At 48.7% G+C, this 25349-nt stretch overlaps 2 protein-coding genes across 5 annotated transcripts in view; one reads left to right on the top strand and one right to left on the bottom strand.

The window, feature by feature from the left end:
* PHYKPL (5-phosphohydroxy-L-lysine phospho-lyase) overlaps window positions 1–10204 on the top strand; it is a 33048-nt gene extending 22844 nt beyond the window's left edge. The window contains exons 8-13 of one of the 3 annotated variants that reach the window (XM_066388322.1): window positions 2641–2795; window positions 3180–3269; window positions 5999–6129; window positions 6300–6380; window positions 7755–7762; window positions 8412–8539. In XM_066388322.1, coding sequence (XP_066244419.1) covers window positions 2641–2795; window positions 3180–3269; window positions 5999–6129; window positions 6300–6380; window positions 7755–7762; window positions 8412–8477 — 531 coding nt within the window. In that variant the 3' untranslated portion in view covers window positions 8478–8539. Of the gene's footprint in view, window positions 1–2640; window positions 2796–3179; window positions 3270–5998; window positions 6130–6299; window positions 6381–7754; window positions 7763–8411; window positions 8540–9496 lie in introns of those variants that run through there. The other 2 variants (XM_066388321.1, XM_066388320.1) reach the window with 2 other exon arrangements.
* Window positions 7349–14808, bottom strand: HNRNPAB (heterogeneous nuclear ribonucleoprotein A/B). 2 transcript variants are annotated; one of them, XM_066388324.1, is made up of 8 exons: window positions 14561–14808; window positions 14248–14479; window positions 13324–13492; window positions 11770–11928; window positions 11442–11573; window positions 8554–8671; window positions 7744–7884; window positions 7349–7530 (listed from the first exon to the last, which is right to left on the bottom strand). In XM_066388324.1, exons 2-8 carry the CDS (start codon window positions 14454–14456, stop codon window positions 7460–7462), a joined length of 999 nt encoding a protein of 332 aa, XP_066244421.1. In that variant the 5' UTR covers window positions 14457–14479; window positions 14561–14808; the 3' UTR covers window positions 7349–7459. The 2 variants fall into 2 exon arrangements, with proteins under 2 accessions (XP_066244421.1, XP_066244420.1); XM_066388323.1 differs by lacking the exons at window positions 7744–7884; window positions 14561–14808.
* Window positions 14809–25349: the final 10541 nt, after the last annotated feature.

The raw sequence follows: 25349 nt of genomic DNA, 5'->3' as shown, positions 1-25349 counted from the left end.
ATACAGGAGGTATACATGTTACTAAACTTTTGTTTGTTCTTCTCCTGTTAATGTCTTATCACAGGGATGTCTCGACCAGGAACACAGAGGGCAGAGGGAAGATTACTTTTCCCTCCCTACAGAGCTATAGGCTGTATCACGTAGGTTTGTGTAACTGTGCTCTCTGACATTCACACAGTGACCAATAACCTAAGGCCACATTTCTCAGAATATATCCCTGTCATTAAGTGCTGGATGACTGTATACATTTAAATATATGCAGCTTATATGTAAACTATTACCTTGATAAAGTAAAGATCTAATTTAAGGGGGAATAGGTGGTCCAACACAAAAGAAAAAAATCTGGTCTGCAGAAGAAACACTTGTTCCTAGCTCTCTACAATGCACAACCCCACTTGGACCACCTGCTGGGCCAGGTGGAGAAAGTGTATCTAAGCACTCAGGGTACCTAACAGGAACAGCCAAAGTAAGGTAGCCAAATAGGCTAAGTTTAAATCAAAAATTTGTATTTTTGTGTGACGTCTCTTAAATAAGCATTCACACCTACCGTATTTCCTTGTGTATAAGATGCTCCTATATATAAGACACACCTTAATTTTGGGTCCCGAAATTTGAAAAAAAAATTTATTACATAGTTATTGAACTCAAGTTTTATTCATCATAAAATTCATACATCTCCTCATCACTGTCAAAACTACCATCCATTAGCTTGTCTTCATCTGTGTCTGATGACAAATCACTGTCTTCATATATTGCCTCATCCTCAGTTCCATCTATGGCATTTTAAATGCCACACTTCTTCAATGACTTGACAATGATCTCAATCTTGATACTATCCCAGGATCTTTTCACCCAGGTACAAACTTCTCCCATAGTTGGTTTCTTCACTCTTCCTGCTGGTGTCAAATTATCCCCAGAAGACTTCATCCATTGGTTCCATTTGTCTCTCATTGCAGCTTTGAAGGGTTTGTTAAAGCTGATATCAAGTGGTTGGAGCTGGGATGTCAAGCCTCCAGGTATGACGGCAAGTTTTGTTTTTTGCTCTGCAGCAATCTTTGTTTTTTGTTATGTGTGCCCTGAACTGATTAAGCACCAAAAGGGCAGGTTTGCATAAGAGCCCACCTGGTCTCCTCCAAACTTTCTCAAACCAGATCTTCATCCCATCCTGATCCATCCAACCCTTGTCATGAACATAGACAATCACGCCTCAAGAAATGTCTTCTTTTGGCATTGTTTTGCATTTGAAAATCAGCATAGGAGGCAGCTTGGTTCCATTGGCACAACAAGCTAGAACAACTGTATAATGGCTCTTTTCATGTCCACTTGTCTTCACAGCTACAGTTTCACCCCTTCTTATCAACAGTTCTGTTACTTGGGACATCAAAGGGGGACTTTGTCCATATTTGCAATCTGTCCCAACACAAACTGATGTGTCTTCTGACATTGAATGACAAAACGATAAAATTCAAGGACCTTCTGCTCATTATGAAGAGCTTTCAGGCATCTTTTGGGCAAGTCGGGTGCATGGACACATGCTCAGTCCATTCCATTTCATGAACCTGAAGCACCAATGTGTTCTCCTTTGAAATCAGTATGTAACTTCTTTTTCATCAGCAATTCTTGCTTTATGCTGAACCATCCTGTGGACACAGGAATTCCAATTTCCCTTTGCTCTTCAATCTGTATCTTCAATTCCCTCTCTAAATCAGGCCATTTTGCTGACTTGCCTCTCATGGCCTTCTTCTGCTGTGGCATTTTCAGTAGGGTTTCTTCTTCCCGTAGCCAGTCTCGGATTGATTTCTCAGTTGGAGGAGGACCACGCTTACATTCAGCAGCACGATTTCCATTCACTTTTTGCAAACTGAATCACTTTTAACTTTAATTCAGCACTGTACAAAAATCTTTTCTGAGCCATTTCTGGGCAGAATGTGGCATAACATAACCTACCATAATATACCGGGTAACAAGTGCGAAACAACGCAAAGACAACAAACATGAAAAAGCAGGAAATGCAAGTAAAACTACAATGAGTGCAAAAACAAGCACGAAAAAGTGGGAAATGCAAGTAAAGACATCGACAACCACGGTATAAGATGCACCAAGTTTTTAGACTCCAAATTTTTCAGGAAAGGCTGCATCTTATACATGGGTAAATATGGTAATTCAAACCTAATAATGCTACACAAGCCAAACAAAATGGATTATCAGGCCATATGTGATTCACAGGCAGCCAGCTGTAGTTTGCACCCTAAAATCTGTCCTGGGTGTGGCTCTGGCATGTTGCTTTTGACTCGCCTTGGAGGTGATGGGAACTAGTCCCATGCTCTGTATCTGGGCCCAGCCCATGAAATGGGACCCCAGAGCCTCTCGACCAAAACCGGCTGTGGGAATGTACAGTAGTACACCATTTCCTCGGACGGTAGCTTGGCAAGGCTCCTAAGTGCACACCCGAGGGTACCTGACCTCCTGGAGTACACTACATTAACACCTGAAAAGCAGGACGATCTACAGGAGCCTCAGAACCCCATTTACTGCCCAGCATTCTGAACCTTGAGGGGTTCCAGCTTGTGCTCTTATCACCCTCCCTGGGCATGGCCTGCTCTGCTGAACGTCTGACATGCCCTTTGCCCCCTGGCTCAGTTTGGGGGCAGCCCCGTGTCCTGTGCAGTGGGGCTGGCCGTCCTGGATGTCTTGGAGAAGGAGCAGCTACAGGCTCACGCTGCCTGTGTGGGCAGCTTCCTGATGGAGCTCCTGGGGCAGCAGAAAGCCAAACATCCCATCATCGGGGACATCAGGTGAGGCTCAGGCCAGCAGTCACTACCCACTAACCCAGCACCTGCCAGCAGCCTAAAGTCATTCCTTCTTTCACATCCTAACCACCTGAGATGGTGGGAGTTTTACTCTAACTCCACAGGGGAGAACTGGAGCCCTGAGAGGGGCTGTAGCCCAAGGTGGCACGTCACATATACACACACACCACCACCACCCTTCTCATCCTGTGGCTGTCTCCCAGTGCATGCATACACACACACACACTTTCGGTGGCTCTGTTTCCCAAGAGGTGGAGGTAAAAGCCCTGGTGGACGTTGAGGCTTAACTGAGACCCAGGCAGAGGGCAAGGGCAAAGTCCATGGTCCGTCCTTCAGACCTGGCCTCCTGAGATACACCTTCTGCTCCAGGGGCGTCGGGCTCTTCATTGGTGTCGATTTGATCAAAGATGAGGCCACAAGGACACCAGCCACTGAAGAAGCTGACTACTTGGTGTACAGGTACTTTCTTCAATGTCTAGGGCCCTGACAGGAAGGAACCTCCCCCTCCATTCACCATGTTCCTGGGCACTCTGGCCCTCTGGGGAAGGGGGGACAGCCAATTGTGCATCCACCTGACTGAAGTCTATGGATAGAAAAGGCAGCCCAGTCAGCTCTGTGCCCAGTGTCTGGCTGCAAAGGTTTCAGATGGGCACAGGCCATCGCCAGCCCAAGTGCCACCTCTGTCAAGATGCCAGAGCTGCCCCAGTTCTCAGACCCAGGCTATCAGAGAAAGCTTCTCCAGGGGCTGAGGATGGACAGGACTCCTGCTCTTCATCTGGGCGGGGTACCTAGAGGGAACAGCATCTCCAGACTCATGCCTCCCACCCAACCAGGTTCACATTTTGAACCCAAGCAGGACCCTTCCCTGTTACAGGGGGCCCTTGAGTTACGACAATCTAGACCAGGGATAGTCAACCTTTTTATACCTACCGCCCACTTACAATCTCTATTAGTAGTAAAATTTTCTAACCATCCACCGGTTCCACAGTAATGGTGATTTATAAAGTAGGGAAGTAACTTTACTTTATAAAATTTACAAAGCAGAGTTACAGCAAGTTAAAGCATATAATAATTACTTACCAAGTACTTTATGTCGGATTTTTGCTAAGTTTGGCAGAATAAATCTTTATAAAACAACTTACTATAGTTAAATCTATCTTTTTATTTATACTTTGGTTGCTCTGCTACCGCCCACCATGAAAGCTGGAACGCCCCCTAGTGGGCAGTAGGGACCAGGTTGACTACCACTGGTCTAGACCAGGGGTCCCCAAACTGCGGCCCCCTGAGGCCATTTATCTGGCCCCCGCCGCACTTCCGGAAGGGGCACCTCTTTCACTGGTGGTCAGTGAGTACTTGGAGTACTGTATGTGGCGGTGCCACAAAATGCGGCATGGCTCACATACGGTACTTCTGGTGACGCGGGACGCACGCATCACAGCTCCAGAAGCGCGTCATATCACTTGTTACGGCTAGCAGTGACAAATATGGAACCAGACATTGACCATCTTGTTAGCCAAAAGCAGGCCCATAGTTCCATTGAAATACTGGTCAAGTTTGTTGATTTAAATTTACTTGTTCTTTATTTTAAATATTGTATTTGTTCCCGTTTTGTTTTTTTACTTTAAAATAAGGTATGTGCAGTGTACATAGGGATTTGTTCATAGTTTTTTTTATAGTCCGGCCCTCCAACGGTCTGAGGGACAGTGAACTGGCCTCCTGTGTAAAAAGTTTGGGGACCCCTGGTCTAGACAAACATTGTGAGTTTACAATGCTCACTCCCATAAAAACAAAAAAAAATTGAGACGTGTTATGCCACTAAACGTCGTACTTGCAGACTGCGACGGTGAACTAGTTTGGTTGTGCGTGGCAGAATTTGCAGTAGTGTACAGTAGTGTATTTGTTATTTTCCTTTTTCTGTGGCTTAGTTGTTTGTGTTTTTATGTTCTCATTGATTTTACAAGTGACTTAGGCTAGGGTGTGTTTCGACAACACCAAAATTCATGTTACATCACTGCTGTAGGAACAGAACTGTGTCGTTAACCCGAGGACCCTGTATTTCCTTTTATCTCCATTCCTCATTCGTACCCTCTTCCTCCACCTCATAAAACCCTTGGAAAGTATGTATCAATGTTTGGAATTCACATAACAGTACAGAAATTAACATAAAGATCTTTCCCTCCATGAGGTTTTTTTAAGACTGACCCCTCCTAAGTGACCATCCAGTCTCTGCCTTCTCTCTGCTGGTCGGACACATCAGCCTACCCCCCCTTCACCCCAGCCTCCAGACTGAGGATTCCAGCATGGCTGGTGGGAAGGAGGGAGTCAGATCTGAGGCCCAGCCTGACTTCCTTCACCTCACAGCCACCCTGGGGATTTCTCCAGTTCAGTGAGGAAACTGGGCCAAGGACCATTTGACCTCAGCCACCCTGCTAGTAGGCGGCAGAGCTGGATTTGAAGTCCAGACGTTATTCTTTCTAGCACGGTCATAGTGCCAGGAAGAACAGGATAGGAGCAAGGAGCCAAAAGGCAGACTAAGGACACCATGGCTCCAAAAATAACAGAATCAGTACAAAAGGAGTGGGGGGCCAGAGTGTAGATATGTCAGACCCCTCCTCTCAGCAGCCAAAATACCTTCCTAGGTTAAAAGTGTAAATGTGGAATATTAAAAATGATTCTTAGGTATCAATGATAATTTTCAGGAGGGTAAAATCATCTTCCAAGAAAAGAACTAGAAAACTAACAGTGCAGTATGGGATTGCAACATTACCTGTGTGCAGGGAACAGGGATGTCACTGAAGCTACTAGGTGGGGGGTGCTTGGAGTTCACTATGCCACTCGGACACTGGACCCTCTCCATAGAGCAAGCTGTACACATGTACATAAACCACAAAGTATGAAATGCAGGGACTACACTGTACCCCTGGGGCTAATCTTGGCTCAGACAAGACTGGGACTCCAGGGACAGATGCGACGAGGCCCCTGCTCTGAGGGGCAGCAGGGCCAGGGCCAGGGCCAGCACCTGGCAAGTCATCGATGCTGGGCCACAAACGATGAGCCTGAGTTTTGCAAGGGGTGGCCAGTGCTGTGTCCTGGGGGGAACTGGCTTATAAAGGGGTCCAAGACTAGGCCGAGGAAGGCCATGTGAAGGGTCCTGGGCTGTTGGGTGCCTACTGTGTCCTATCCCACAGACTAAAGGAGAACTACATTTTGCTGAGCACTGATGGCCCCGGGAGGAACGTCCTTAAGTTTAAGCCCCCAATGTGCTTCAGCTTGGACAACGTACAACATGTGGTGGCAAAACTGGATGCCATCCTAACAGGTGAGCCTGAAGCCCCAAGGACAGCTGACCATGTCTCTAGAATCTAACCTGGCCTGTCCAGTGAGCCCAAGCTCCAAACTGCCACCCAAGAAGCCTTTAAGCTGAAGGCAGCAAGGCCCTTCAGCATAAGAAAAAGGTTGACCAGTTTGGGTGGCTCTGGGGTTTTTCAGACATGGAAGAAAAGGTGAGAAGTTGTGAGACGCTGAGGCCCCAGCCCTGCGGCAGCCCTGCTGAATCATGTCCTGCTCTAGGTGAGTGGGCTGGAACAGGGTTCGAAAAAATTAGCCGTGACTCCTGCACTCCTCAGCAAGCCAAACTTTTTTTATGAATATTTTTCTTTGAAGTGCTGGAAGGTTTCATCACTGGGAGGCTCTGGCTGTCTTGGGCTTTCTCTACCCACCCCTGACAGAGGAATCCCCAACAGTATGCATCTGACAGCTGGGCTAAGAGAGGAAGAGCAGCCAGCTCCTTTTAGGAGTGAGGGGAAAGAAAGCTTCCTTTACCAGGCGCTGCTGCCTCTTGCCACCAGACTGGAGGTGCTCCAATCCAACAGCAAATGAATGCTGCCAGAGCAGGAGAGGGGACCCTTGAATGTACGTTCACTGTCCTGCTGTTAGAACCCCATTTCCACATCACAAGGTTACCCAGGGCATAGTAACATCCCCATGAATAGCTACCTTAAACCTCAGTCATTTTCCTTCCTTTAAAGGGTCCCAAGTCCCACACAGGCTGTGGCCCTACCCCCTTCCCCATATATCTCACTCACCCAGGACTGGGAGTTTTTACAGTTTTATTTCAAAAGCTTGGATAGCTTCAATATCCAGGTCGTGGCAAAATCAGGACACGTGTAAAATACCTTACAATACATTAGATTCCCAAAAGGTACCAAAAAGTACAGTAAAATTAACACTTCCATTACAGGAAATGTATGACACAAATAATATAAAATTAAAAGGTGAAAAAAGGTGACACTGGTTTCCTAAAACAGACCTCTTTACAACCAGGGTCCACAGCTCCAGGCTGCAAAGCAGCTGCAGGAAACAGACCCTCCCACCTGGTTCTGGTTAACCTGGTAATAAAATCAGCCCACAACAAACGCCAATCTGGCCTGAGACACCACACGCTGCCTAAAACAACTAGAGCTCTGGAAATAGTAAACAGGAGAGTGATTTCTGGGGGGGGGGGGGGGGGGGGGGGGGGGGGAATTTTAAATAAGATGCACATGGGACAGGCCATAGAAAGTATGCCAAGTTAAATTTGGTACATAATTGTGTTCACTCAACATCCAAACAAAGCGTGGTGCGGTCAGATGGGCACTCTTGCTGAAGCCTCAGTATGGCTTGTAGTTATTCTGATGGCCACCACGTCGCTGGCTCTTCCCGTAATTCGTGCTACCCTGACCTAGGGAAAAGAACAACAGTGATAGCAGCTGCATTTATTGACCATTTATCCCTGTGCCAGGCGCTTAGCTCAAATCCTCACCAGAGCCAACACCCCAGGGGCAGGCCACAAAAGCCCAGCCCATCTGACTCCAAAAGCCCCTGCTGCCAGTGGCCCCTACACTGTCCTGCCTCCCAAGTGGGTGACTGGATGGGGCCTCCCTCTCCTACTTACTGTAGTCGTAGCCGGGGCCGTAGCTGTAATAGCCATAGGGCGAGTAGTCGTAGCCGCCATAGCCGGGCCCGTAGCCCTGCTGGTAGCCGTAGCCCTGGTTCCAGTAGTTGCCGTAGCCCTGATTCCAACTCTGACTCTGACCTGTGGGGGGAGCAGGGCACAGGGGCCCATGACCATTTAGCACACGCAGGAGCTAGGATGGAGGAAATCCTGCCCTTTGGGTGGCGGGGTTACTATAGTAACTCACAAGGTAGAAGCCAAGGGACTGCTGTCCTTTTATACGGAGCCCTGAATGAGGCCTGCACTGGAGACCCAAGCCACAGAGGTGAAGGCCAGAACAGAACCCTAACTTCATTCGTGGCCAAAGAGGCAGGAACTCACTCTCACTCAAATCATCCTCTGATCATCCCCACCCTCCCTGGCAGCTTGGCCTTAAAAAAAAATAAAGAATTCAGGATTTGGAGTCAGAAGGGCCTGGGGGAGGGGGGCAATGTAAAGCGCCTGGCACAGCCCTGCCCTACCTTCTGCCCACCCACCCATGGGTGGACCAAGACTCAGGACAGCCAGAGCCGATCAGGCCCCCGCGGCTCTCAAGTACAACGCAAATGCCTCAGCTGCCCTTGGGCCCCAGGCTGCATGGGAAATATGGGTTCTTCTGCTCCAACCAGCAGCACAGCCCAGACCAGGAGCCATTCCTGTTCCTGCCCACCCTGCCACACCAGAGGCCAGAGTGAGCCCCCAAGACAGGCACAGAAGCTCCATGCAGGCAGGGAAATCAGACCCATATTCATTTATCCAGGTTCCACTCACCTCCACTCCCACCGCCGCCGCCACTGCCTCGGTTCCCTCGGTTGCGGTTTCCACGGCCCCCAGAGCCATACTGCTGCTGTTGATAAACCTCTTTGGGCTGAGCCACCTTGATTTCACACTAAAAGCCAAGAGGACAGGAAGTCAGGCTACAGTAACAAGTTCTGGGTAGGAACTGTGCACAGAAATCTTCATTTACAGACATTCAGATGGCAGATCTGATTCATCTTCTCAAAAACAAAATTATGTTGGGGGGGCTCAAGTCATTCTGATCCAAACCGCCCCCCCCAAATAAAAATAACAAAATATTGCCTGACCGGTGGTAGCACAGTGGATCAAGCATCAACCTGGGGCACTGATGTACCAGGTTCGAAACCCCAAGGAGGCCTGCTTGAGTATGAGATCATCAACATGATCCCAAGGATGCTGGCTTGAGCAAGGGGTCACTGGCTCAGCCTGAGCCCCGCCCCCAACTCCTGTCAAAGCACGGTATGAGAAATAATGAACTGAAGTGACGCCTGTCACTACAAACTGATGCTTGTCAACTCGCTTCCTTCCTGTCTCTCAAAAATAAAACAAAACATGGTAAAGTGGGAGACCACATTTAACTTGAAGCTCTGGAAATCATAACTAAAACCTAGGCAGAACAAGATTCACATTAGGGCCTTTTCAGCTCAACCCTTTCCCCAGAAACTGTACTGGGGATGATGGACACAAACCCAGGTCTGCTGGTGAAAGCCGTGGGGCAGGCAGCTCCATGTCTAACAATTGGGAAGAGAAGATCAAGGACAGCTGGGCCAATTCAAGCCCAGTATAGCAAAAACACACTAAATGTCAGATCTGGTGCCACTTTAGCCTTACTAGGAAAGGGGGTCAGTCAAGTCCTCTGGGTTGCGGAGCCTTAGAGAATGAGGGGAGTTACTGATTTTATTTTACTCTATTACAGAAAACAATGAAGCATCACACTCAAATGTGCAGTGGTGACCTCCAACTTACTGAGGAAGAAAGCCACAGGCTTAAGGCGAGGCTTGCCTGAGGCCATACTGCTATTGCTACCCCTCCCCCAACCACAGGTCTGTTGCTGGGATGAGCCCAAAACCTATGTCCTCAGGGCCCCGAGTCATTTCCTCCTTATTCAAAAACCTACCAACTGTGGGTGGGGATAGGGTGAGGGACCTTACAGCGCTGAAGCTGAAATAAATCAGAAGCAATTTTTTTTTTTAATACCCTGACAGAAAACACACACACATAAGTTTTTTTTCCAAAAGCACTTTCTCCCTCCAGGGCATACCCTCACCTTTCCCCTCCCCCACCCAGGCAGGTTCCCTTTGCCTTTCCCTCTCCTAAGCTCCCAGGCCCTTTTGTTTCTGTAACTGTTTCCAGAGTCTACACAGCCCAGCTGGCTCACTTTTACTGCCTTAGTAGCTTTCTAAATAAACTTTCTATTATAATTTGAATAAAAATAAAGTACCACGGCACATACTCTGCTCCCAACTAAGACCAGTTAAAAAAAAAAAGACAAATTACCATCACCAGTGATGCAATCTGATCTTTTCTACCCTACCGAATTAACATACAACTAAATACACTACTTCAAGACCAACTATCAGTAGTTTGACTAGTACTGCTCCTATAGGCTCTTCCTGCCCATTTTTCACTGTGGCACAGAGAAAGAGGCCTCTGTGACACTATCCACTGGGTTACTAATGACGTCTTACCCAATGGCCCCTAGAATCCAATGTCAATTTACCTGAAATTTAAGAGCCCAATCCAATCTTCCCAAATCCCCAGCCAGGATACTGAAGTTCCGAGGAGCTCCATCCACCCTACCTGTCCAACCTTATCAGGCTGCCACTTACACAAACAGAGCCTGCCACACCCCGCCAACAGTAAGCCTCACCCCTCAACTGCCACCTGGAGAATACTAAAGCAATACTACCCTCCCTCCAGACCAGAGTTCAGAAGTAACAGTGGCACTTCTCACTTCTGCTCATTTGAAGGCAAAATTGGCCCTGGATATAAGTGGGCCAGGACCCTGAGAGTTTTTGGGAAGACTGAGGTGGGGATGACTAAACCAGTGTTCAAAGAGGATGGAGGTGAATCAAGGTTTGGTTGTGGTGGCAACAAGATAGGAGAAAGACTCTGCAGCAGTTTTTATACCAGGAAAGACTTCACCACCAAGGGAAGACTTGAGTAGCAGTTCTAGAATCTTTTAAGAACTGCAGGCCTTAGACTCTAGAACACCTTGATTTTTAACTTGAAGTCACAAATCAGAGACTATTCAACATGCTTGTTCCACTCCAGAGAAGCCACCCTTCCTCACATCCTGTCTGTACTGCCACTCCTACCAGGTTAGGAACTCCTTCAAGGACAGGACCACCTGTCCCCATCAGGGCAGCAAATGCTGCAGAAAAGTAATGAGGTCTCACTACCCTGGAGAGTTCTTGGAGGCAGCTCAACCCCAAAGACACACCTGCAAAGGCCCTGGCTAGTTGGCTCAGCGGTAGAGCGTCGGCCTGGCGTGCGGGGGATCCGGGTTCGATTCCCGGCCAGGGCACATAGAAGCGCCCATTTGCTTCTCCACCCCCTCCTCCTTCCTCTCTGTCTCTCTCTTCCCCTCCCACAGCGAGGCTCCATTGGAGCATTGGAGCAAAGATGGCCGGGGCGCTGGGGATAGCTCCTTGGCCTCTGCCCCAGGCGCTAGAGTGGCTCTGGTCGTGGCAGAGCATCGCCCCTGGTGGGCGTGCCGGGTGGATCCCGGTCGGGCGCGTGCGGGAGTCTGTCTGACTATCTCTCCCTGTTTCCAGCTTCGGAAAAATAAAAAAAGACACACCTGCAAAGGCCAGCCCTTACTCAGCAAGAAACCAGACACAGAACTGGGAACACCTTACCTTACTTCCACTGATAGTGTGGAACTTTTTCTCTAGAACCTTCTTCACAGGTTCCTCTTCTTTAAAGGTGATGAAAACAAAGCCTCGTCTTTTGTTCGACTTTGGATCCATCGGAAGCTCAACGGCCTCAATCTGTAAACACAGGCAAAGCTCAGGACCAGTACCTCCCAAACCCCAGGGCACATAAGGAATGAACAGGAGAAAAGTTCCATGAAGGCCAGAGAATGATAAAAAAAAAAAAGCCTTGCTGCGGAGGGCTCAGTCAGCCAAGGCTGCCACGAACCAGGAAGAAGGCCACTTCAGGGCAGATGGCAGGCCACACACTCACCTCCCCAAAATCACTGAAGTACTCTCTGATTTTCTCCTCAGTGGCTTCAGGATTCAGACCTCCCACAAAAATTTTCTTTACTGGATCCTTCTTCATGGCCATTGCCTTCTTGGGGTCAATGACCCGGCCATCCAGCCTGTGTTCCTTCTGGTCTAGGACCTATTTCAACAGGAGGTTGGGTTTTAACTCGGCAACATGACTGTATACAAGCCCTTCTGAGCTATGAAACTCCAACACAGGTACATAAAAAGTGTTTCATTGCCTCCAAAATCTACTTCCAATCTGACTGTCCAACCCAACTTTCACATGTCGATGACAGCTGGTTAACCTATAAATCAGTCCTGGCCACCACCCCCAGACTTTTCCCATGCTATACTGTACACTCCTCTTCCTGTCTAGGCAGGAAATAAAGCAGAAATAAGCAGCAGTGATTAAAAGCGCAGGCTGGCCCTGGATGGATGGATGGCTCAATGGATAGAGCATCAGCCAGCATGTGGATGTCCCAGGTTCAACTCCCAGTCAGTACACGCATGAGAAGCAACCATCTGCTTCTCTTCCCCTTTCTCTGCACCTTCTCTCTCTTCCTCTCACAACCAGTGGCTCCATTGGTTTGAGCGTCAGCCCCGGGTGCTGAGGACAGCTCAGTTGATTTGAGCATCAGCTGTAGACAGGAGTTACCAGGTGGATCCTGGTCAGATGCATGCAGGAGTCTGTCTCTCTCCCCTCCTCTAACTTAAAACAATAAAAAAAATGTCTGAGCCTTAGTTTGTTTTCTGTAAAAAGGAGCTAAAGCCTGACCGGGCGGTGGCACAGTGGACAGAGCGTCGGACTGGGATGCGGAGGACCCAGGTGCGGGAACCCGAGGTCGCCAGCTTGAGCGTGGGTTCACCTGGTTTGAGCAAAAGCTCACTAGCTTGGATCCAAGGTCGCTGGCTCGAGCAGGGGTTACTCAGTTTGCTGAAGGTCCCCGGTCAGGGCACATATGGGAAAACAATCAATGGACAACTAAGGTCTCGTAACAAAAAACTAATGATTCATGCTTCTCATCTCTCTCCATTCCTGTCTGTCCCTGTCTATCCCTCTCTCTGTCCCTGTAAAAAAAAAAAAGGAACTAAAATAATGCCTCTGTCATAGCAACCTTGGACTCCTCTCTAGTCCTCATAATAAAGTGTTTGCACTGTACCAAATAGGTAGTAAATGCCCTGGACCATTCCAGCCTGTACGCACTACCCTACTTCACCCGTACTTTTAACTTTTACAAATTTTACTTATTGATTTTAAAAAGTTAAGGGACACAGACAGAAACATTGATCTGTTCCCGTATGTGCCCTAACCAGGGACCAAACCCTCAACCTTGGTGTACTGGACCAATTCTCCAACCAAGACATCTGGCCAGGGCTGTATTGTTCTTTTAATTTTTCAAAAACAGGAACAAAGAGCTACTTTTCTCTGCCTTTCCCAAAGCACTAAACCATGTGCAGAACACAAGCTAATCATGCTCTAAGAACAGTGTCCTCCACAGAATACACTGCTGATATAAAGTACCCAGCTTACCTTCTCCACACTGGCTGCATCTTTGAAGAGAATAAAGCCAAACCCTCTTGACCGACCAGTGTTGGGATCCATTTTTATTGTACAATCAACAACCTCTCCAAATTTGGTGAAATAATCCTTTAAGTCCTTCTTGCTGGTATCCCAGCTCAGTCCACCAACAAACATTTTTCTGAAATGGTAGGGTAAGACATATGGCAACAAATCTTGTAAGAAAACTGATTTTAGGAAGACAGTCCCTGGCAAAACTTTTACTAAAGATATTACAATTAAGCCACCATTGGAGAAAAAGGTCTGCCACTAGAACCCCTAAGGGCTCTACCTTTGGAAAATGTTATATCTCCACTATCCCCCCCCCCCCCCCATATTCAACCTTGACCCTAACAAATCTTCAGAAGACAGCATCTCGACTGGGGGAGGGAAAGGAAGGACAACCTGGCCAGGAGGGACAGAGCCTGGGCGCTCTGTCCTGGAAGCAATTTGTGTAACAACCACAAATCAAAAGGCCATTATCCCGCCGGTCTTCGCCACCTCCGAAAACTCGCAACTCGCGGCTTCCGGGTGCCGAGACCGTAACTCCGCCTCCGGCGGAGGTTAAAGAGGGAGGACACGGACCCGGCACGCGACAGCTCCGCCCACGCAGCCCCCGGGCGGCCCAGACCGACTCGGCCCTGGGTCCCGGCGCACTCCTCTTCCGGGCGCCCGACCCGTTCCTGGCCCCACGCGAGAGGCCCCGGGGCGGCGCCAAAGTCGACCCAACAAACTCTTAACTAACTCGAGCACAAGGGGCGGCGCAGCGGACGGCGCGGGGGACCTGTCCGCGGGCCCGAGCAGGCCCCGGCCGGCTGCCCCTCCCCCCGCCGCGTGGCGCCAACAAAAGGCGGCCCCGGAACAAAGGCGGCGCCCCGCCGGCCCGGCTGCACCTACCCCGCGTCCTCCTCGTTCTTGCTGGCGTTGATCTGGTCGCCCTCAGCGCCGTTCTGGTTGCCGGCCGGCGGCGCCGCGCTACCGCCTCCAGCGCCCGCTGCAGTCCCGGTGCCGGGACCGGGAGGCGACTCGCCTTCAGGGGCGGCCTCGTGCCCGTTCTCGGTAGCGGCCATCGTCTCCATGAGCTGCTCCTCACCCGTTTCCGACATGCTAAACCCGGGCGCGGCGGCTCCTGCAACGAGCCGCCATATGTACCCACAGCACGTCAGGCCCGTGCGGCTCCCGCCCGCCGCCCGCGGGCCCGGCCGCTCACCTCGCCGCCGGTGACGCCGCGAGGCCCGCTCGCCCCACCCGCCGGGAAGGTGCCGCGGGGCTCGGCCGCGTTCAAGCTCGCGCTGCCCGGCCTCCCCTCCCTCCGCCGACGGAGCTGCCGCAAGTTCGCGCGCTCCTCCTCGACCACCACTGCACGGGACCCACCAAACCAAAAAACTCCCTCGGGCCTGCACAGTACCGCCGCCTGACAATGCCGACTCGTGGCGCTCTTTATAATGTCGGAGCCGGGAGGGGAGCACGTCGCAACAAGACGCGTGTTTATTGGCTACGCCAGTCCGTCACTCAATCCTGCGCTAACATCCCATTGGGCACGTCGATCCGCACACGCTAGATCCGGGCGGGTTTTGTCCTCATTTTAGAACCCGCGCGAGCCGGGTCCCTGCGGAGCGTTGCGGGATCGGACGATGGTCTTGTCCTGATCCAGAGGCCTGTGACGTACTCTCCACCTTGTACTCTCTTGTCCCGGCGCCCCCAATACCAGCTTTGACAACCTCGGCCACATTTCTCAAAAGAAGAAAATGGGCTCAAATAAGTCTCGCAAACCAAAGTCGCCCAGTTGAAGTAGCAGAGCTCAGGGGGCCGACATGGACACTTAGAGTCCCCGCAGACCCTACGTACGGCTCGGAAGGACTGCAACGCAGCCCAACCTCCCCCTTGACCTTAGTGCCTTCAAAGTCTCGCGCTCCCACCCTTTTTGCTACCTCCCCCAGTAGCGGGAAGAGGGCAGGGGGAGGAGTCCATTGGAAATCTGGTGTGCTGATCAGGATGTGGCGGGAGAAACGGTGGAGCCGTGGTTCTCCAATTTTAGGTCGCCTGATAACCACCTTAACGATTAGCATCTCATATTATACATTTGATTAAAAACTTTTAAATTAATTCACTTATTTTTGCTGAAATTTCATTTTAAACAAAATCTAACATGAAACCATGAAGTAGAGGCGTTCTCTTTGTCTAATAAACAAAAATCCTTAATATTATCTCCCTGACAAATTTGAAAAGCCTGCATAATCCCATGATTCCAGGATTACAACCTGAAGCCTGGAGATTACCAGGAGCAACAGAGCACAATTAACTGACATTTCCCGCCAAGATTCCTACAGCGACAGTCTGGGCGGTCTGTTTTCTCATCTGGTCTAACAGCCCTAGGATAGGTGGTACCTCACTAATTTACAAATGAGAACACTGAGGTCCAGAGCCTGTGCCAAGGCTTACTCCCCAATCCAGCCAGCTAGTTAGTTGCTGTGAGAATGAAAAATGACAATTTTACATTTGGAAAAAATCGACTAGAAAATTTGGCCACATAATACTGCATTCCCTCAAAGGTATCAATCAACTAGAGCTGCGGCACCCATCCCCAGAGGAGCAAATGCCCTCTGGTTCACCCCAAAGCCCATCTGACCGCTTCAGGCTAGGTTCCGTAATTGGAATTCACATATATCCATAAAACCTTGGTTGTACCGATCTGGCATGTAGTGAGATCCAGAACAAACTCCCCCCCCCCACCACCACCACCACCACCACCTTCACCTAAGCCCTCACCCACAAGCATAAGGGCCAGGGTTGTGGCTCACAGGAGATGACAGAAGCAGCTGCCAAAGCAACAAAAATAATTCAGATAATTAAGTTCAAAGTCAAATAGTCTAAATTCAGCCACAAGGCATAACTAATAGGAACACAAATTCACTTATGGATTCTTTTAGCACAACTTGGGAAATGCTTTCAATTACATGTCAAGTGTGAGGATAACAACATTTGAACCATGCCTCACAGTTTGCCAAATTCTTTAACCAACATTGGCTTTATTGGAGCTTCAAAGTACTTTTGTGTGTGCTTATCCATAATTTACACAGGAAAGGTCTGAAATAGCACATCTAAAACTGTGGCCACAAAGCCAGCCCTTCCAACTCCACAGTTCTAGGTAGGGCTCCTGGCTACTCAAGGCCAAGGGGTCTCTGAGCTCCTGAGTATCTTGGTCTAAATTAGGTCTTGTGTCAGATCTAATTATTCTGAGCCTCAAATGAAGCAATGGCTTTGAAAATAATTAATAAACTATAAAAAAAAAAAAAAAAAAAAAAACGCAGACCAGTAGGGATCAATCTTAGCCCAGAATGCTTTTCTACAGCACCAAGGGATCTTTCTGACAGAGGCAGGACACTGGATGTTGGAGACAACAGAAAATCCCTTTGACACAAGATCTCCACTCTTGGAATTGGGTCCCAGCTACAGACCTAGAGTACAGAGTATTTTCCATGACAATGAGATTCTCAAATCAGCAAGAAGACCAATTACCACTGAAAGTTCTTTAAGAGGCTCATATAGTATAGTGTACAGTTCTTTGGCTTTGAGGATTTAGGCTCCCAGGCAATATGTGTGTAAGAATTTGTACAATCTCATGTATCGAATAAAGAAGACAGGCACAAAATGCATTTTCAAAGTGTTTTACATTACATGAATTAATTTTTCTCTCATCTTTTTTTTTCTCCTGAGCCTGCAAGATGGAAGTGGAGTTAACTACAAATATGCTGTGGCTGCAGTGGGCAACTCCCACCCAGGCCACTTACTACTCAACTCCACGAGCTCCAGCTCCTCCGATTCAGGGCTGACTCTGGCTCCAGCCTGGGGAAACTTGCTAAAATACAAGTCAGATCTTGTCACATTGTATGTGAAATCCCTGGCTGGCTGGTTTCCCACTGTTCTGAGAATGAATCCTAATGCTGAATACAAATATGAGAGAGAAAGACAGTTGGGGGGAGGGGGGAGTCACAGAAATCCATGCTGCCCCCAGTTAGATCCCCTTGCTGTGTGGTCTGTAAGTGGAAGAGTCACTTCTGGGCCTGGACAGTAGTGGCCAGGGACTCCTGCAGACCTCCCATCCCCTGGAGACAACATGTTCTGATGATAGAGCTACATTACGGAGAAGAGCTGTTCAGTCCATGTCATACTCAGTGTCAGTGAGGAAGAGATCTGCACCCAGTCATGCCGCTAAGGTTGGGGATTGGTCTCTAATTGCAGCTTAGCCAAGCCTGACTGTTCCACAGAACTTGTTCCTGCTTTTCACTCTAGCTGTGGAGATTTATTTCCTGGAACTCACCTGTATCCTTCTGCCTCTGGAGGTGCTTTTGCACCTGCTGTTCCCTCTAACTGGAATACTCTTTCCCAAGTTTCATCTGCTGTGAATTATGTCCCCCCCCCCAAAAAAATGTTCAAATTCTAGCCCCTTGTGCCTGTGCATATGACCTCATTTGGAAATAAGGTCTTTGCAGAGGTAATCAAGTTAAGATGAGGTCAAGATGCCCTGGCCAGATAGCTCAGTTGGTTAGAGCTTTGCCCAAAGCATAATGGTTATCAGTTCAGTCCCCAGTCAGGGCACATACAGGAGCAGGTGGATGTTCCTGTCTCTCTCTCACTCCCCTTCCCTCTCTAAAATCAATTAAAAAAAAAAAAAGATGAAGTCAAGCTGAAGTAGGGTGAGCCCTTAAACTGGGCCTTAGAAGAAGAGAAGACTTCCAAAGCCGTACACAAGGAAAATGCCATGTGATGATAGAGGCAGAGATTGGAGTGATACAAGTGTCCTAGTCAACTCGGGCTGCTAGTACAGATTACCATAGACTAGGTGGTTTACAACATTTATTTCTCACAATTCTGAAGGCTAGAAAGTCCATAATCAAGGCACTGGAAGATCTGGTATCTGGTGAGAACCTGTTTTCTAGTTTGCAGATGACCATATTCACTGTGTCCTCACCTGACAGAGATGGGGGAAAAGGAAGCTCTCTCTGATCTCTTCTTATTAAACTCACTGATCCCATCATGAGGATCCCTTCATGGCCTCAACTAAACCTAATTGCCTCCCAAAAGCCACATTTCCAAATTCCATTACCTTGGGGTTTAGGGTTTCAATATATAAATTTGAGAAGACACAAACATTTGGTCCATAGCACTAACAAACACCAAGGATTGCCAGCAACACCAGGAAAGAGCTAGGAGAGAGGCATGGGACAGATTCTCCCCTAGAGTCTGCAGAGGGTGCGTAGCCTCCCAACACCTTGAGTTTGGACTTTTGGCCTCTAGAACTGTGAAACAATAAATTTCTGTTGTTGTACACCAACCAGCTAGTGGCACTTTGTTACAGCAGCCTTAAAGGATTAATACAACATCTATCAGACTTCCGCTTTCCCCAGGAAGTGGTCTGTGACACCCCAAGGAAGTGTCCCTCTCACAGCACAGACCACACAATAAGGACATTGACCATGAGCTCAATGAGATCCTATACTAGGTCTATCCCAACTTTACCCCAACACCTCCAGCAGGCACCTCTGTACCTGCAGAATGAATAAAAGATCTCTTAACGTAGGGCATTTGAACGTAGACCGGTTCGTAATGGGCCAAATCTGGCTCAGATGTGCTTACTTGCTCTGCACAGGGTTTTCAACATTTTAGGAAATTATTTGCCAACATATACAAAGTATAAAATGTTCTATCTCCAGTTACTTTTGGAAAATTGTTAGAGGACACAGTCCCACATGTCCATAGGAGCAGGGTGGGGTGCATACCATCCAGTGCACCTCAGGCACCACTAGGTTTTATTGTTTTGTTCCTGGGCCCCTCAACGCATTTCATTGATGGAAAACATATCAGTCCCTGAGTAAGCCTCCATGAAGCTTAGCTTTGTCACCTTTCAAGCAGGGTTGATGACACCCACCTCTTGGCACTGCTTCAGGGATCAGAGTGTGTGCCAAGTGCCTAACAGGTAGCAGGGAGAAATGAGAGCTGCTAAGACTACCACCAACACTAACCATACAAGCATCCAGGAAACCCTCCTCCTCCCCCACTGAGCTCCCCTACTATGTCTCAAATCAATCTTCAGAACAGTTTTGGAAGTTCTGGAGAAGCTCTACCAGCTGGCAGAAACCTCAAGATCACACTCTTGTGACCGCCACCCATGCCCAGCTTGAGTCTCACAGGTATCCTTTACCCAAAAAAGGCAAGTCAGAGACACCCAGGGCACCCTCTGGAATCAGCCCTCAATGGGACATGTGCTTCAGGTACAGAGCTAATCCTCCTAGTCTCCTCAGAGCCTGCAAGGCTGCACACAGTGGACATGGTACAAAGAGGAGCTCAGTACAGCCTCATGTCACAATCCCCTTCATAACTTTTAACACTTCACATTCCCAGGCCCCTGGAGCTGGGCTCTCACTTTTATAAAGCGTTTCGGGCACTAGGGTAGGAACAGATTTGGGACCCACTGCTGAAGACCAGGTGGCAGAAAAGTCTCTAAAACAGAAATACCCAGTTCCTCTCTGAGAAGTAGCAGTGGCTCCTCAAAATATCAGCCCTGGCGGCTCTTTAGTTTTTTTTTTTGTTTGTTTTTTTTTTTCTGTATTTTTCTGAAGCCGGAAACGGGGAGAGACAGTCAGACTCCCACATGCGCCTGACCGGGATCCACCCGGCACGCCCACCAGGGGGCGACGCTCTGCCCACCAGGGGGCGATGCTCTGCCCCTCCGAGGTGTCGCTCTGTTGCGACCAGAGCCACTCTAGCGCCTGGGGCAGAGGCCAAGGAGCCATCCCCAGCGCCCGGGCCATCTTTGCTCCAGTGGAGCCTCGGCTGCGGGAGGGGAAGAGAGAGACAGAGAGGAAGGAGAGGGGTAGGGGTGGAGAAGGAGATGGGCGCTTCTCCTGTGTGCCCTGGCCGGGAATCGAACCCGGGACTTCTGCACGCCAGGCCGAGGCTCTACCACTGAGCCAACTGGCCAGGGGCGGCTCTTTAGTTTATAGCTTAGGGGCTCTGTTTCTGGTTACGCAACGACTCATCATTCACTCATTTATTTACACTTCAGCTTTAATTGCAGCAATATGACACACCCTTCAGAACAGACTGTTTCCTGAACTCTAAACCTTCAGGCACAACTATCTCTACTGAACTTTCATCAGAGCACCTCGATCTCAGCATGTCCCAAATGGAACATGTGACGTTCCCCTGTGCCCAGACCCTTTGCCAGAAGAGAATGCCTCTACCATCTAGCCACTGTGCAGGCCAGAAACATGACTGGGTCATCCCAGCTAATTCAATCTACCATCTAGGCCAGAATGTGCCTTCATAACTCTGTCACTTGCATTTTGGTTTGGACAACAGAGATAGCAGTCAGGGTGGGCTACACTGTGGTACCAAATAGATCTAAACACTGTAGAAGATTGTGTCCTACAGATTCATAGTCCAGGGTAGGTGTTCAGGCCAGAGAAGCAGTTCTCCTCCACACAGTCATTTAAGGATCCAGGCCCCTTCCTTCTTGTGGTTCTGTCATTGCTTTGGGCCTTGTCATCTTCATGCAGCTGAAAAAGGAAATGCATGCAGAGGAACTAGTGTGGCAGTCTTCATGGTCCAGGCCTGGAAGGGGCACACTCCACTTCCACTCACATTCCACTGGCAGGAACTCTGTATGTGGCCTTCTCTTACTACAAGGAACATTCAGAAATGAGCTTAGCTGCTCACATAAGGAAAACATGGGCAGACTGGGTGCTCAGTCTTCACCACCATAGGCTTTCAACAACTGTGTGTTAATGACAATGAAAGAACACACTAGAGGGAAGCTTTCCCTCAGCAGGCCAGCCTTTCAGGGAACATCACCGAGCGCCTGTCCTGGGTAACCCACTGGCCTCACCATCAGAGGCCACCTGCCCTGGGAGCTGAACCTGCTTGCCAGATGGTAAGATGAATGCTGTATCAGAGAAGCACAGGAGGACAAGGAAAATGTGGGAGGCACCAAACCAAGCTGGGGAGGTGGGTGGGAAGGGTAAGACTTCCAACAGGGTCAGACAGGCACCCAGGCTACACCATGAAGACTGAATGGGGGGTTCTCCAGGCAGAACAGGGGAGTAGGGGGTACGGGCAGAGAAGAAAGCACCGATTGTTTGCAAAATTCCAAGTAATGTCACATGACAAATAGAAGCTGAGACTGTGTCACTGGGCAGGGGATTTTGCATGACGACAACAAAGGGTTCCTTTTATCCACAGGAAACAAGAAGTCAGTGAGTACTGAGACAGCAGTAGTCCAGGGGTGGGGATGGCAGAGAGGATCCATGAGAGACATTAAGGAGAGGGAATAGGCAGAACTGCATCCACATGGGATTATGACTCCAACTCCACGCACAGGGCAAGATGGGCAATGGTTGGACCAGAATCACCAATGGAAGGCCTTGAATGCCAGGCCTGGCAAGGAAAGTGGTAGGCAAACACTGCCTCTCTCAAGGAGAAAACCATCCCATCATAAGTGACAGCCTCCTTTCTTCCTGGTTCTACTTGCCTCCAGTATCATGGTCTATTTTGTCCATTTCTTTTAATACTTTAGTATTAAATACATTAGTCCCTACTAGCTAGAAGAGGATCAAAAGATAATCACTTTTTTTTCCCAAGAGATGATCACTTTCAAAGATCAATTTCAAACCTTTGATTAACAGAAAAGGAAACCAGAGGTCAGAGAAGAAAAGTGTTTTAGTCCACTCAAGCTGCTATAACAAAATACTATAATGACTGGGTAGCTTATAAACAAACATTTATTTCATCCCAGTTCTGGAGCCTGAAAAGTCCAAGATCAAGGCATTGGCAGACTTGGTGTTAGATAAAAACCTTCCTGATTCATAGGCAGCCATCTTCTCAGTGTGTCCTTACATGGCCAAAGGAGTGAGGGAGCTCTCTGGGGTCCCTTTTATAAAAGCACTAATCTCATTCATGAGGGATCCATCCTCATGACCTCATTTCCTAGAGGCCCCACATCCTAATAACCTCCAAGCCTAAGTCCTGAGCAGGGCTATACAACAGAAATATGATGCAAGCACAAATGCAAACACATGTATAATTTAACATTTTCTAGTTGATTATATGTTGAGATTATAATATTTTGCATAGATGGGCCTGACAAGGCAGTGGCACAGTGGATAGAGCATCAGACTGGGATGCAGAGGACCCAGGTTCGAAACCCCAAAGTTGCTGTCTTGCATGCAGGCTCATCTGGCCTGAGTGCAGTCTCACCAGCTTGGGCGTAGGGTCGCTGGTTTGAGCATGGGATCATAGACACGACCCCATGGTCGTTGGCTTGAGCCCAAGGTCGCTGGCTTGGCTTTTGCCCCCCGGTCAAGGCACATATGAGAAAGCAGTCAACAAATAACTAAGATGCTGAAACAAAGAAGTGATACTTTTCATCTCTCTCCCTGTCTGTCCCTGTCTCTCCCTCCTTCTGTCTCTTTCTTTGTCTCTGTCACACACAAAAAAAGAATATACAATATTTTGCATAGATGGAAATAAACATTTTATTAAAATTAATTTCATGACCTGGAAGGGTAGCTCAGTTGGTTAGAGCATCATCCTGATACACCAAGATTGCAGGTTCAATCCCCAGTCAGGGCACATATGACAATCAACAAATGAATGCATAAATAAGTGGAACAAATAGATGTTTCTCTTTCTCTCTCCCCTCCCTTCTTCTCTAACAATCAATAAATAAAAAGAAAAAAGTCAACCTTTATTAGAAAAAAAGACTATTAGACAATTAGTAAAAAGGTAAACAGAAAGAAGTGGAAAAATTAATTTTTTATAGATTTTTAATTGATTTTTAAGAGACAGAGAAAGGGAGAGAGAGAGGGACAGAGAGAAAGAAAGAGGGAAGCATTCATTTGTTGTTCGTTATGTAACTGTGCCTTTACTGGTCGCTTTCCCATATTTGCCCCAACTGGGGACAGAACCCACAACCTTGGTGTTTGGAGAGGACGCTCCAACTGACTGAGCTAGTCGGCCAGGGCATGAAATTAATTTTTTTTTTTTTTTTCCTTTTGCACTTTTTCTGAAGCTGGAAACAGGGAGAGACAGCCAGACAGACTGCCGCATGCGCCCAACCGGGATCCACCCAGCACGCCCACCAGGGGCGAGGCTCTGCCCACCAGGGGGCGATGCTCTGCCCCTCCGGGGGCGTCACTCTGCCTCAACCAGAGTCACTCCAGCGCCCGGGGCAGAGGCCAAGGAGCCATTCCCAGCGCCCGGGCCATCCCTGCTCCAATGGAGCCCCGGCTGCGGGAGGGGAAGAGAGAAACAGAGAGGAAGGAGGGGGTGGGGGTGGAGAAGCAAATGGGCGCCTCTCCTATGTGCCCTGGCCGGGAATCGAACCCGGGTCCCCCGCACGCCAGGCCGACGCTCCACCGCTGAGCCAACCGGCCAGGGCCGTGAAATTAATTTTAATAAAATATTTTTAGTCCAATCTATGGAATATATTATAATCTCAACATATAATCAACATAGAAAATTATTTAACTTGTTGTTTTTTACTATCCTTGAAATCCAGCCTGGATTTTACACTTACAGCACGTCTCAATCCAGACCAGATACTCATCAAAGGCTCAGCAGCCACATGTGGCCAGTGGCCACTGGATTAGACAGCACAGATCTAGTCCAGGTGTTGGCAAACCATGGCCCATGGCTCAAATTTGGCCAGTTGCTTGATTTTGTAGGACCCTCAAAGGCTGGTTTTTATATTTTTAAATGATTTTTAAAAGTCAAAAGAACAGTATTTCAAGACACCTAAATTCTGTGAAATTCAAATTTAGTGTCCATAAAATACAGTTTTTTAATTCTGTCAATAAATATGCATAGAAATGTTTTATCTCTTCTTATATTATGTATAATACTTACCTACATAATACCCTCGATTTTGCCTCTTGGCTCACACAGAAAATACCATCTATCTTATGTAGGAAAAGTTGTCCGGCCCTAAACCATTCAGCTGCCCCCTAAACTCCAATACAGGAGCTCCAAATTTGGCTTTGGAATCAAGAGGCCCAGCTCGCATCTCAGTTGCCCGGCGCCCCGACTCTGGGATGAAGAACAAGTCATTTCCCCTTCTTGAGCCTCAATTTTCTTTACTGAGTATCGGGCCAGCACTCAAATGGTTGTAAAGAGGTTGAAACCCCAGCACAAGCCACGAGCTGGTCACTCATTCACTTGTCATTGTCCCTTACTTTACACTTCTGGCTGCAGCACCTGACACCGAGCACCCTCACCTGACTCACTCAGTCTCTCCTTGGGTGGCAACCTCCACCAGTTGCCTCCTCACAGCATCCTGAGCAATCTCTGCCTCCAGTGGCCGGAGCTCCACATGGATGGTTTGTAGATAACTTTGGCAGCACAAATCTCCATCTGCCTGAAATAACCTCCTCCCTCCTTCACCAAATCCTGTTTCCTGATAGGTGACACCCCGCCACCCCAGCAGTGACCTCGGTTCATAGCCGTGGGGCTCCGGCCTCTGACCGCGGCACTTCCTGTACGCCCACTGGGCGATTTGCGCAGGCTTACAGCTAGGGTTCCCTCAGGTAAGGCGCGGTTCTGGGCCGGCGTCTGGCCAGTCTTTTACACAAGTGGAGGTCCTAACAAATACTTCCTATTGGCCTAGTGAGACCCGTGCCAGACTTATAAATTCAGTCCTTTCTTTCCCCTCGACCCCCATGACAAAAAACCTCAGCAGTTCCTACATCTCGGCAGAGCAAGCCTCCTTCGAGGCACATCCCGTCCCACCTGGCCTGGTCCTGCAGGCCTCTGCCTTTTCAGAACGACCCCAGTTAACCTCTCTCCCCAGCCTGGCACGACCCAGGTCTCACTTATGTTGGTCTGTGTTCTAGCGCCTGGTCTACCCATTTTCCTGTCACCTCCTGCGAGAAATCTCCTCCTGGAGAAATATTCCTTCTATAATTGACTTTCTTCTGACTGCCAGGTCGGTACTTCCAGCAATG

The sequence above is a fragment of the Saccopteryx leptura genome, chromosome 6 (assembly GCF_036850995.1).
Source record: "Saccopteryx leptura isolate mSacLep1 chromosome 6, mSacLep1_pri_phased_curated, whole genome shotgun sequence".
Lineage (NCBI taxonomy): Eukaryota > Metazoa > Chordata > Mammalia > Chiroptera > Emballonuridae > Saccopteryx > Saccopteryx leptura.
This window is presented reverse-complemented; position numbering and strand designations above follow the sequence as displayed.